Here is an 11,001-nt window from a genome sequence, read left to right on the forward strand (position 1 = left end):
AAGATCAAAAACAAATAATAAAAATCAAGTTCTGAAAGAATAAGACTCACTTTATTGGAAAAGCTTCCATATAAAACGAAGAAAGCCATTTTTACGGATATAATCTAATTATCCCGCGCAAAATTCAAATTTTTTATAGCATTGCCCCACCGCCACCATAGTGCCATCCCTAAGTGTGACCCTCAGCCGGCGAGTGGAGAAGGCGACGCAAAAGAAAATCTGATGGAGGGGGTGGAACTCACAAAACAGCGAAAGGGAAGGCAAAGCAACCAGAAGCAGAAGCTATAGAAAGAGAAACGGAAACGTAGCCTAAAGCGGAACAAAGAGGAGGAGCTGTCGAGCAGCAGAAAATCCGCATCACTAACATAAAATTACCGAAAAAATCGAGCTAAGCGCAGTAGTTTAGGATGAACAACGGATTCAGCACCGGCGAGGAGGACAGTCGCGGCCACACGGACCAGACTTGCTGCCTTATCGATGACATGGAGAGGTGTCGCAACCAGGCCGGCTATGCCAGCTACTCCAAGCGCATCCAGAAAACGGTGGCCCAAAAGCGGCTAAAACTTAGCAGTGATCCCAGTGCCCAGCACATATACATCTGTGACCATCACAAGGAGCGCATCCAGTCGGTGAGGACTAAGCGGCGGCGCAAGGACAGCGAGGACGATAGCAACGAGACGGATACCGATCTGCACGAGTTCCCCGATCTCTATCAATTGGGCGTTAGTACGCTGCGTCGCTACAAGCGCCACTTCAAGGTCCAAACCCGACAGGGCATGAAGCGAGCACAGCTGGCGGATGTGAGTAGTCGGCCGTACATATTTTAGTTTCTTAGACAGTGCTGTTCGCAAAAATATGTACCCAAAAATGTCGATAGATGGGGAATCTGTGTTACTTACAATTGCCCCAGAAAGCGAATAAGTTTGTGACCTAGTTTGAGCTCCCAATCCAGTTGGGGGGGTGTCTGAATCTGTATAGCTTCAAATTGTATTGTTTCAAATTGTAATATAGATAGTTTCAAGTTCTCTCCCTAATTTGAATTATACTTTCATTCAATATTCCTAATTTCTATGTATTTTTCAGACCATTATGAAGCACTTTAAGACAATACCCATCAAGGAGAAGGAGATTATCACATTCTTTGTGTATATGGTAAAGATGGGCTCGAATAAGTTGGATCAGAAGAATGGCATTGGCAATGACACCACCTGAAGGCGCAGGGGCGGCGGCGTGGTCAGGTGGCACAGATTGGAGGAGGACGATGCCGATTCGGTCTTCTCATTTTAATGCCAACCACTTCCCACGCCCAACCGCCCACACTTGTATACTGTTGTTGCTGTTGCATTTTGGTGTCTCCGGACCGATGTCAGGAGAGGATTGTTCATCCAAATACGACACGACAAGGAAACGAAAACAAATTACTGATAGCGAAATGTCCTTTCCATCTCACCCACTGCCCAAAAGTCTCCTTCCCGATCACTTCCCAACAAGAATAAAAAAAAAGAGAAACTAAAAACTATAAACTTTAATGATAAATTGCAATGTAAAACTAAAAACATTCATAAAAAAATAACAAAAAAAAAAGGAAGAATGAAAGAAAAGAGTAAGTAAAATGGCAACTGGTGCTCCCAACAAGTATATAGTTTAAGTTTAAGCGAAAAAGAATTGTACAACATAATTGTAGCATTGGTCCGTTGTTAATATTAATAGCTCTTTATCTGTAAACACTTTTACACTTATACATTACATAAAATAAACTATGTAAATTAACAAGAGAACGCAAAGCCCACACTGAATTAAATACGAATTCGTATTCTTAGATTTAAGACGAATACCCGCGACACTTGTTCATTTAATCGTTTGTATTATATCTCATGTTAAGTGCGGGGGGAGGGAGGGGGAATGGCTAAAAAAAACAGAACCCCCAACCAATAAAATATTAAATAATAACCACAAACCACAAATTTGCTGTAAAAGATATAATTCAATGAAAACAACAGCCTTTCCACACACACATTTTTAAACGTTTAACATCGTCGTCCCATTCGGAATTATATATTTAGAGCTCTAGTTTAAGACTAAGACGAACTAAGATCTTGGTTCCAAGCTCCGATTGGAATTCCACCCTATGCGATTTCTGTTAAATGCCTAGACTGATTTTTAGCCATACTTATAAGCCTAAATAAAACTTAATTGAAAGCATTTTCATTTAACTATCAGGATCACTCTCCTCTCTCTCTATCCCCCGACTAGATAACCGGCTTGGTCTCCTCCTCTGAATCGCTTTCATCTGGAATTTGGAAATACATTTAGTTTTCAATGAAAATATTATCATTTAACGACGTACTTTGTGGTTTTTTCGAATGTTGTTTTTTGTTTCCCTTGTTCTTATTTCGATTTTGTTTGGTTTTTCCCGCTTTGGGTGCGGGAACAGTCGCCGGGGTGCTCTCCTCCGGCAGCCAGCTGCTGTCGTCCATCGGCGTCTCTGAAAGCACAATTGGAAGTTATCGTTCTACTCTGTTCTATTCCATGCATTCCAATTGGATCTTACCCTTTTCTTGCTTGGGCTTCTCCTTCTTAACATCGTCTTGGGCCACTGACACCACCGCCTGTTCTGGAGGCTGCTCGTCCACCTCCATTTGCGAATCTTCTGTCGTGGCACGCTCCTTGTCCAGCTCGTCCTTCATCAGTTGGTGGAAGCTCATCTTGTGCGCCGCCTCACTGATCAGACCCACTAGTCCCGGGACCTGTCCACTCCCCTTCGACCTCTGCTCCTCGTCTAGGACTAAAGCTTTGCGTATGAAATCCACCAGGGCCTTGGACCGAGTGGCTGCATTCCGGGCGCACTGCATAATGGTGCGTACGTTTGTGGGTGCACTGCCTCCGGCGTTCAGGGTGCACAGCTCCTTGTACGAATTAAAGCTAAGGACAATCACCGAATCGGCGGCGTTCTCCTCGAGAAGCGACGGATCCACTATCGGCTGGGAGCTGCTCTTGTAAATACAGTACGTAACACTGACGGGATAGTGCAGGAAGAGCAGGGGCTGGAATTCCCGCTCCTTTTCGGTGTAGATCCGCAGCTCGTCCTCCGCAAATGTCACATCCGGCCGGCGGTAGTGCATCAATGCTGCCAGGGTGGCTATAGTGCTGGCATCTGTAATGGAAAGATGATAGTTTAATCCCTAATCCTCTGAAGCTTCTCCGTCTGGACGGCAAATTACCATAAAGATTTCCATCGTGATTGAGGACATTTATGTCCACTCGGACACACCACACATGCTGCTCGGCAGCCACGCACAACGACTCCAAGTCCAGGCACCTGGAGCTGCGGAACGTGCGCTCCAGCAGGGAGTTTAAGGTGAGGAATCGCTGGTCATGAGTGCTCTGCGCTTCGTCAAGAAACGCCACACCGCCGATGTTCACGTTCAGCTGGAGCTTGCCCTCGTTGGCCCGGGCTGTTGTTGGGACGCCGATGTCGGAGCTCACCTGGGCCAGTACCTTGGTCTCGCCCAGAGTAACCGCCACTGTGCCCCAATCCGCACCGAAGGTTAGCTGCACGTCGCGGCACTCGTTGGAGCGCCTTCCATCGAGCCTGTGGTTCTGCTTCACCGCCTGCTGGACAAAGTTCTTCTCCGCCTTGGATTTCCCGGGCTCAAATAGATTTGAGTTCATAAACATTGTGGATTTCTGGATTTGTTTTGGATTTGTGCGTTGAGGGCCGGCTTTCAAAAACGTGCACAGCAGTGTGACCGGCTGATGGAAAAAAAGTGGTGTTATCGAAAAGGCGATTATTATTAATTTTCCAACTGGTTCCAAAAGAAGGTAAAAATTCTTATTTATAAAAAATGTTAATAATAGTTACACTTAGTAGATTAAAACTTAAGAATTACCATTAAATAGTAGAAAACTATTTAAAGTTCCTAAGTACCTTTAGTTTATTTTTAAAGTGAACGTATTTTGTTGGGTTTTATATATTTGTTATCGGAAATATAAGAATAAATCGTTATTTTTTGGAATATAGAATATAGAAAGTGAATAATTCAATATATTTTTAATATTATAGGATCCCCTAAAAATATTGTCTATTTATTGAAGTAAACGTCGATATTTATAATGATATTTTTACAGTTTTTTTTATTTGTGTATTAAAATCATAAACCCTACGGAAATCATTCATAAATTTATAATTCTTTAATTATAATTCTTTAATTTTAATCGTTAATAGTATATTTTTTGAGTGTTTAATAAAATCTTGCCAAAACTAGTTCCGGGTTAAGAATATAAGTAACGCGGAACTAGTTGCAAAGTTGTCAGAGTTCTGAACGATCTGGCAGCGCTGCCACTGAGTGTGTGAGTTCTTTTTTTGCTGGTTTAGTTGATGAAAGTGCTGCTCGTTATCCCACTGCGGAACAAATAAGTTACAAAATTGTGTAGTCCTGCAGTGAATTGGCATCGCGAGTCAGTGCATTGGTTTTCAGGATCACGGAAAGGATCATCGGCGTATATTCGGAGCGCGATTCCCACAGTTGACAAACCCACACACACACGCGCAAAAGTGTGTGTGCGTGTGTACGTCTGTGTCTCCGCGCGTGCCTGTGTGTGTGTGTGTGTGTGTTCGAGTGTGTCGTCGTAGCTGAAGAAGAAGAGGAGCAGAAGCGGCCGCACAGAAGAAAAGGAGCAGCAGCACCAGAAGGATTTTTCCTTTTTTTTTATTTTTTTTTTTTTTGGCATTTGCCGGAAAAAAAAAAAACAAGAGAAAAACAAGGTACAAGGTAAAGGCAGCAAAATGCAGCAACAGCAGGAGTCTGGCGGCGAGGAGAGCTGGCTGGAGGAGCAATACCATCGCGAGATCCACGGCCAGCAAGATGAATACGAGCGGGAGTATGTGCGTCAGCGGGACAACAATCTGAGCACCGTCTATGGAGCATTCCAGGATTCGGCCACCGCCGTTGCCCAGCTCTACAGAGGTAAGTTCGCATCCCATACCCCATCTCCCCTACCCTCCCCCCTCAAAAAGTCATCTCCTCTTTCAAGGGCGTCGTCCGTGCTTCAAAAAAAAAAGAAGAGGAAGAGTAAACGAGGAGAGAACCTACTATTTTCCATGCTTTTCAACAAAAATTTTTGTTAGTTCTTTTCTTTGTGTGTTTCTCTAGAGTGTGTGTGTGTTGCAGTGTGTGTGGGTCGGGAGAGGCAGGCGAGCAAAGGCGTAGTAAGGATTAAAGGGAAGAGGGGTTCCATAATTTTCAGCCCCACAACATAAATTTGTGCTGAACCGAGCGAGGGGCCTTGCCTGCAGTCTGGCGAGACTCTCTTCAAAAATAGTTTTGGGCGAGGTATTAATAGACTAGCCAGAATAAGAGGAAGCAGAGCACGGCACAGTGCACATAGCGGTAGCTGTAGCGGCAGCGGCAACATCCCGGCTTTTGCTCAGCTGTAGGGTCTCCCCCCTCCCATTGGGGGACCCCCTGTTCCAATCCTGAAAATAATCTACGCATTATCAAAAATGCGAGAGAGAGAGAGAGAGAGAGAGGGGGACAGGATGATGATGAGGCTAGGAGGGGGGGATAAAATGCAATAGAAAAAGGGAGAGAGCCCAGAGCGAACCAGAGCGAGAAAGCAAGTGCAACGTTTTTCCCCCCAGAAGAAGAAGAATCAAACAGAAGAAGAAGCACTCAGCAGAAGCAGAAGAAGCAGCAGCAGCAGAGGCGTCACCTTAAAGAATTTTCCGTTTTGGCCAGTTCTTTTGCTGTTGTTCTTGTTGTTGTTATTCTTGTTGTTGTTGTTGTTGTTGTTGTTGATATCATTAATCAACATGTGCGTGCAGGCAAAAACACGGAGAGACAAACAACACCCAACACTCACACTCTCACACACACACACCAACACACGCATGCATGCACGCACATCCCAAACATCCCGTGTAGGTGCGTATGTGTGTGTGTTTGTCTCGAACAGCTGTTTTGCTGTCGTCATTGTTTTCGCTGAAAGAAGAAAAATAAAAAAATGCAAATAAGATGTGTAGGATGTTGCAGAAGAGGAAGTATTATTATTTTAATCTTCTTTTTTTTTTTTTTTATTTTTTGCAAATTATTTTTTGCTTATGACGGGATGGAAAAAACTGTTGCCATCCCACTTGCACGGAATTTTCATTCGGCATTTTCCTTCTTCCTCTCCTACACTTTGGGTCGATATAACGGTTCTGCTAGGCGGCGGCTCTCCTTTTGTCCCACTCTCATTTATTTTCGTCCTTTATTGTCCCTGTGCAGCAGCAGCAGCAGCAGCAGGAGCAGCAGCAGCAGGTGTGCAAAGAGCAGGCAGAGGGGTTAGGGGAAGAACGGAACAAGTCCGGAGAGAATAGAAAAAGGATACAAAATGGTGGAAAATGATCCTCAATGGCCGACAGGTCAGAGGTCCTTTCTTTTATTTCTATTGTTTTTCTCATTTTTTTTTTTGAACAATTTTCTAAGAAATCTTTCTCATAATGTTTCTACAGTATCTGGGGTATATATACTATATATATAACTGATAAAATTCCTCAGAAAAGAGATAAATTTCAAGTCATCATGAAATCTGTCATAATCTTAGAATGATTAACATTTTTTAAGCAATCGATATAATTTCGATTAATTTGTACTGTCATCGGACATATCGCCATTAAAGTCCATCACTAGCAGGTGGTTTACTGATCTTTTTCGGGGAAACCACCAATAATTGTCTATTTGCGAAACAATTTAAAGAATTTTCATTAAGAAATAATATAAACTCATTGATATTTTTCTTTTAAATTCCTTAATTGCAAAAAACAACATTTGTTTCATGAAACATTATAAACAATCGATTAATTTTCGATTAATTCTTAATGTTATTCAACGAATATCGGACATATCGCCATTCAAGTCCATCACCTGCAGGTGGTCTACTGATCTTTTTAGGGGAAACCCCCTTTAATTATCTGTTTGAGGAATAATTTAAAGAATTCTCATTAAAAAATAATATAAAATCTTCGATCTAGTGTTTTTAAACTTTTTAATTGAAAAAAAAAACATGAAGTCTTAATGGAACCGTTTAATATAGAAACCACCCTTTAAAAATGCGATTTCTGTCATAATGATCAATAAAATATTCATATCAGGAACTAATCGCATTTCAAACCCCCTTAAGGCATCTACATATTTATTTATTCATTTATATAAATTGTATAATATATATTTATATAATAATAATAAAAAGAAATACTTATTATTACTAAATTAAATTAGTTTTGGTTCCGGTAGTAGCTGTGTTTCTCAGTATAATGTCTACACTGCGATCCTCGTCTTACCAAGCCGACTCAGCAAATAGAGTCATAAAATATAAACAACAATGGGAGCTATAAGAGCCGATCCCCACATCAATAAATAAATATGTATACTTATCAGTGTGTATCTTGTTCATTTCAGAGCGCTCATCCAACACATTTTCCTCAGATACAGGCGCCCTTTGGCTCCCCTTCCAGACCGCAGCTGGCACTGTGACAACTCTCTACAAAGGTACCATCCTTGAATATTATACTCTTCATAGATACTAATATCTTTACTTTCTTGACAGAATCATGTGATGGTCTCAAACGCACCAGCGATGCCGCCATTCAGTGTGGCTACCAAAGACGCACACGCGAGCTGGCCGATTGGGCGCGCAGCAAAAAACGCAGGATGATTAGGCGCGAGGACCTGTTGGCCTATCTGGCCGGAAAACCCCTACCGCCATCCAACGCCAATCCACATGCCAATCGTCGGTGAGTCCTACATGGTTATCTTATAGAACTTTGTCCATTTAAAGTGGTTGTATCTCTCTTTCTTGTTTAGGTCACCGAAACCAGAGCACCATCAGAGTGGCAGCGGTGGTTCTGGCCTAGGATTTCACAGCTCAGGACTGGGTTTGCCCGGTGGTCCGCCGACAGCCGCTGGAGGACAATCACATTTGCTGTCGGCTGGAGCCGGTGGCGGCGGCGGCGGAGGTCAGACAGGTGGAGCTGCTGCCGCCGCCGGTGGTATCGGTGATGATTTGCACACGTTTAAGGAGGCCTTGGTTCTGCGTCCACGGTTCGTTTGGTTTTTAGATCTTTAAAGTATAAGTAGGCTTGATCTGTCGAGTGTTAGTCTATCTTATAAGGATATTTTGTATTAGAAGTAGGGAAAGAGATGTAAGAAGTACTGGGTACTAGATATTTAAGTAACTTTTAGATGTCGCTAGTCTATTACTATTTATAGTTAAAAGTAAAGCTTAAATAAGAGATAGATATTGATTCAGTTTCATGTTTTCCTTGCTAATAAGGAATCTCCTTATTTAGGCACTTCTGACGGAAGATTTTCTCGGTTATTGGGCTTGACTTTTTAGGCAATAGCTCGTAGATCAAGTTTACTTAATGATAATCTTTGAATAATGTATATTTTTTTTATTTTTTTTTTAGTGGCCCAGAGCTGTTTGCATTTGTTGCCAATGAAATAGCGCGCCATTGCAAGCGTCCCGGCAGTCCCATCGACGACAAAATGGACATATGCCACTATAGTAGTAAACGACAGCGCTTCATGTAATCCAATGGAAACCAATTGATGTAATACCGATGCCCCCTGCCTGCCAGCCAGCCCCCCACCACCATCATCAAAACAAATTCAGCCACCAAACAAATTCATCATCTGGCCAAGGAAAGACCGTAGAAGATCGACGTAGAACATCAAATGTACATTATGATTTTTGGTTTTTTTTTTTTTTTTTTTGTTTTTGGACAAATTTCGTTTTTGAGAACACGATTATTACAATTTTTTTTTTTTCCTATACGTTGTTTTTTGAAAATTGTTGGAAAAACCAAGTTCGCATCTTCTACAAAGCAGCATATGTACGTAAAGCCACAACACCCACACGCATACATATATTAATATATATATGTTTGTATATATATATGAATATATATATATAAATAAAGAGTTAAGGTTAAGTTATGTTTTAGTTAATAGCAGATAAGTTATGAAAGTCAAGTTGATAATTATTTTGACGCATAGATAGTGCTGGAAGCATCGGTCGGGCATTAATATTACATAATACTGTTGATCATTGTCATCGCGAGGAGGAAGAATAAAAGAATTATATTAGAGGAAGAATTATAGAAGAGAGGACACAGTGGAGTTAGTAGGTTTATGCCAGCTGTGGGTCTGATCTAAGTTTAAGCCAAGCATTAATAGTAATTGTATTTTACTGAGTGTAACACTTTTGTTGTGTTATGCATTAAATAAACCACAAAATACAGCTGTGTAAATAACAAAAAACAAAAAAAAAAAAAAAAAAAGGAAAAATAAGAGAAAAAAAGAAAACTACAGAATGCGCGACATAAAAATTCAATGTTATTAATTATGCGACTTAAAGTGAACTTTATTAGCCGATTAGTATATATGTATACACGCATGTATATATACTATATTATATACAACAGCATCCTTTTTGAAACTGTCAAATCTATAATATATATATATAAATTTTCATTTGGTCTCTCGTATACATGACTAAGCCATCCTCATCCTAGCAGAAGAAAAATAAAATTTTAAGAAAAGTCAGAAACCCAACAGAAAAAAAGCCAGACAGAATTATTCCACCTACCAAAATTATAAAAGAAAAAAAAAAATAAGAAAAACTATACCCGAAATCCCATAGAAAGGTTGATTGTAAAACTTAAAAATATTTGAAAAAAAAAAAACAAGAAATTAAATAAAAAAAGAAATGAAGTCTATTGTATACAAACTTGTGGTGAAGCCGCCGCCAATTTTTAGCTAGCCTGATTATTCCATATACACAACATCTATTTATACATATAACTATGTATATGAATAGCATACGATGATGTAATATTGATCTATGTTTGTAGTTCGGCATATATTAAATACAAAGACCGAAAAAAAAACCAACAGAAATTATTGAAAAAAAACATAACAAAAAATTCAACAAAAAATAAACAGAAAAAATAAGAAAAACTAAAATCGGATAGGATGTTGAGCTGTATTGTCGGCAGGAAGTAAAGAGAGAAAAGTCAAGAAAGTCGGAAAAGTCGGAAGTCCTATGAAAATAATGCGTTGTAATTGTATGTACTAAACCTAAAGAATTATTTAAAAATAAAATATAAAAACAATGAGAAAATCTCACAAAAAAATGAACATTAAAAACAACAACCTACAAGAAACCGAAACAAAAATTGTAAGTTAAATAAAAAACAAACAAAAAAAAACAGAAACAGAAAAAAAATTAAACAATGTTGTTTTGCATTTAAGGAATAAGGGGGTTTTTAAAAATATTTATGATTATAGTTTTATTACAATTATATTTATTTTGATTTTAGTTATATTAAATATTACATATGAAGCTATAATTTGTTTTATAATTTTGTAATTTTATTTATTAGATTTAGAAAAAATGTATTATCCTTTTTCCTTACCATTTAACTTGTTTTCCTACCAATTTTAGATATAAATTTTTGCATCTCCGATCTAGAGATGGGCAGGTGGCGTGTTTTCGTCATAATAGCCCGGGTCACGAAAGTTTGCCCGCCTTTTAGTTTGAAAATTTAAATTTCTGTTTTTTTCGTCTAAAAAATGCTTGTTTTTGAAGAGCTAACTATTTTTATCTATTTTTTACTTAATATTATAATTAATTTTTTAAACCACTGCCCGCCTTTTTGGTTGAAAAGTTTTAATTTGTATTTTTTATTTAAAAAATGCTTGTTTTTGAATAACTTATTAATTTGAACTATTTTTTACTTACTATTAAAATCTATTATTTAAATCACGGCCCGCATTTTAGTTTCAAAAATTTTCATTTGGTATTTTCCATTTAAAAATTGTTGTTTTTGAATATATTAAAATTTTAATATATTTTTTATGTTCTATTATTATCTATTTTTCTAACAACTCGGGCACTTATTAGTATAAAAATTAATTATTTTTTTTAATTTAATGAATGCTTATCTTAAAAATCCGT

General features: G+C 39.0%; 3 protein-coding genes across 3 annotated transcripts; 2 read left to right on the forward strand and 1 right to left on the reverse strand.

The window, feature by feature from the left end:
* The first annotated feature begins 144 nt into the window (after window positions 1-144).
* On the forward strand, window positions 145-2,211 carry LOC6505043 (histone deacetylase complex subunit SAP30 homolog). The gene is made up of 2 exons (XM_001965538.4): window positions 145-800; window positions 1,084-2,211. The coding sequence occupies exons 1-2, from the start codon at window positions 408-410 to the stop codon at window positions 1,210-1,212; spliced, it is 522 nt and encodes a 173-aa protein (XP_001965574.1). The 5' UTR covers window positions 145-407; the 3' UTR covers window positions 1,213-2,211.
* LOC6505222 (exosome complex component rrp45) lies at window positions 1,965-3,768 on the reverse strand. Its single transcript, XM_001965537.3, has 4 exons — window positions 3,222-3,768; window positions 2,552-3,154; window positions 2,348-2,485; window positions 1,965-2,290 (listed from the first exon to the last, which is right to left on the reverse strand). The coding sequence occupies exons 1-4, from the start codon at window positions 3,676-3,678 to the stop codon at window positions 2,250-2,252; spliced, it is 1,239 nt and encodes a 412-aa protein (XP_001965573.1). The 5' UTR covers window positions 3,679-3,768; the 3' UTR covers window positions 1,965-2,249.
* Window positions 3,769-4,298: 530 nt separating this feature from the next.
* On the forward strand, window positions 4,299-10,169 carry LOC6505044 (UPF0472 protein C16orf72 homolog). Its single transcript, XM_001965536.4, has 5 exons — window positions 4,299-4,967; window positions 7,440-7,529; window positions 7,588-7,774; window positions 7,845-8,081; window positions 8,450-10,169. The coding sequence occupies exons 1-5, from the start codon at window positions 4,787-4,789 to the stop codon at window positions 8,571-8,573; spliced, it is 819 nt and encodes a 272-aa protein (XP_001965572.1). The 5' UTR covers window positions 4,299-4,786; the 3' UTR covers window positions 8,574-10,169.
* The last annotated feature ends 832 nt before the right edge of the window (window positions 10,170-11,001 follow it).

The sequence above is a fragment of the Drosophila ananassae genome, chromosome XR, assembly GCF_017639315.1.
Source record: "Drosophila ananassae strain 14024-0371.13 chromosome XR, ASM1763931v2, whole genome shotgun sequence".
In the NCBI taxonomy this organism is placed as follows: Eukaryota; Metazoa; Arthropoda; class Insecta; order Diptera; family Drosophilidae; genus Drosophila; species Drosophila ananassae.

What these genes read in the sequence shown, in the direction of transcription:
- LOC6505043 (XM_001965538.4), top strand. Translation starts at nt 408, where the DNA reads ATGAACAACGGATTCAGCACCGGCGAGGAGGACAGTCGCGGCCACACG. An exon ending in AGCGAGCACAGCTGGCGGAT is followed by an intron (nt 801 to 1,083) that starts GTGAGTAGTCGG and finishes TGTATTTTTCAG; the next exon opens with ACCATTATGAAGCACTTTAA.
- LOC6505222 (XM_001965537.3), bottom strand. Translation starts at nt 3,678, where the DNA reads ATGTTTATGAACTCAAATCTATTTGAGCCCGGGAAATCCAAGGCGGAG. An exon ending in GAAGCCCAAGCAAGAAAAGG is followed by an intron (nt 2,486 to 2,551) that starts GTAAGATCCAAT and finishes TTGTGCTTTCAG; the next exon opens with AGACGCCGATGGACGACAGC. An exon ending in ACATTCGAAAAAACCACAAA is followed by an intron (nt 2,291 to 2,347) that starts GTACGTCGTTAA and finishes TCCAAATTCCAG; the next exon opens with ATGAAAGCGATTCAGAGGAG.
- LOC6505044 (XM_001965536.4), top strand. Translation starts at nt 4,787, where the DNA reads ATGCAGCAACAGCAGGAGTCTGGCGGCGAGGAGAGCTGGCTGGAGGAG. An exon ending in TGTGACAACTCTCTACAAAG is followed by an intron (nt 7,530 to 7,587) that starts GTACCATCCTTG and finishes CTTTCTTGACAG; the next exon opens with AATCATGTGATGGTCTCAAA. An exon ending in AATCCACATGCCAATCGTCG is followed by an intron (nt 7,775 to 7,844) that starts GTGAGTCCTACA and finishes TTTCTTGTTTAG; the next exon opens with GTCACCGAAACCAGAGCACC.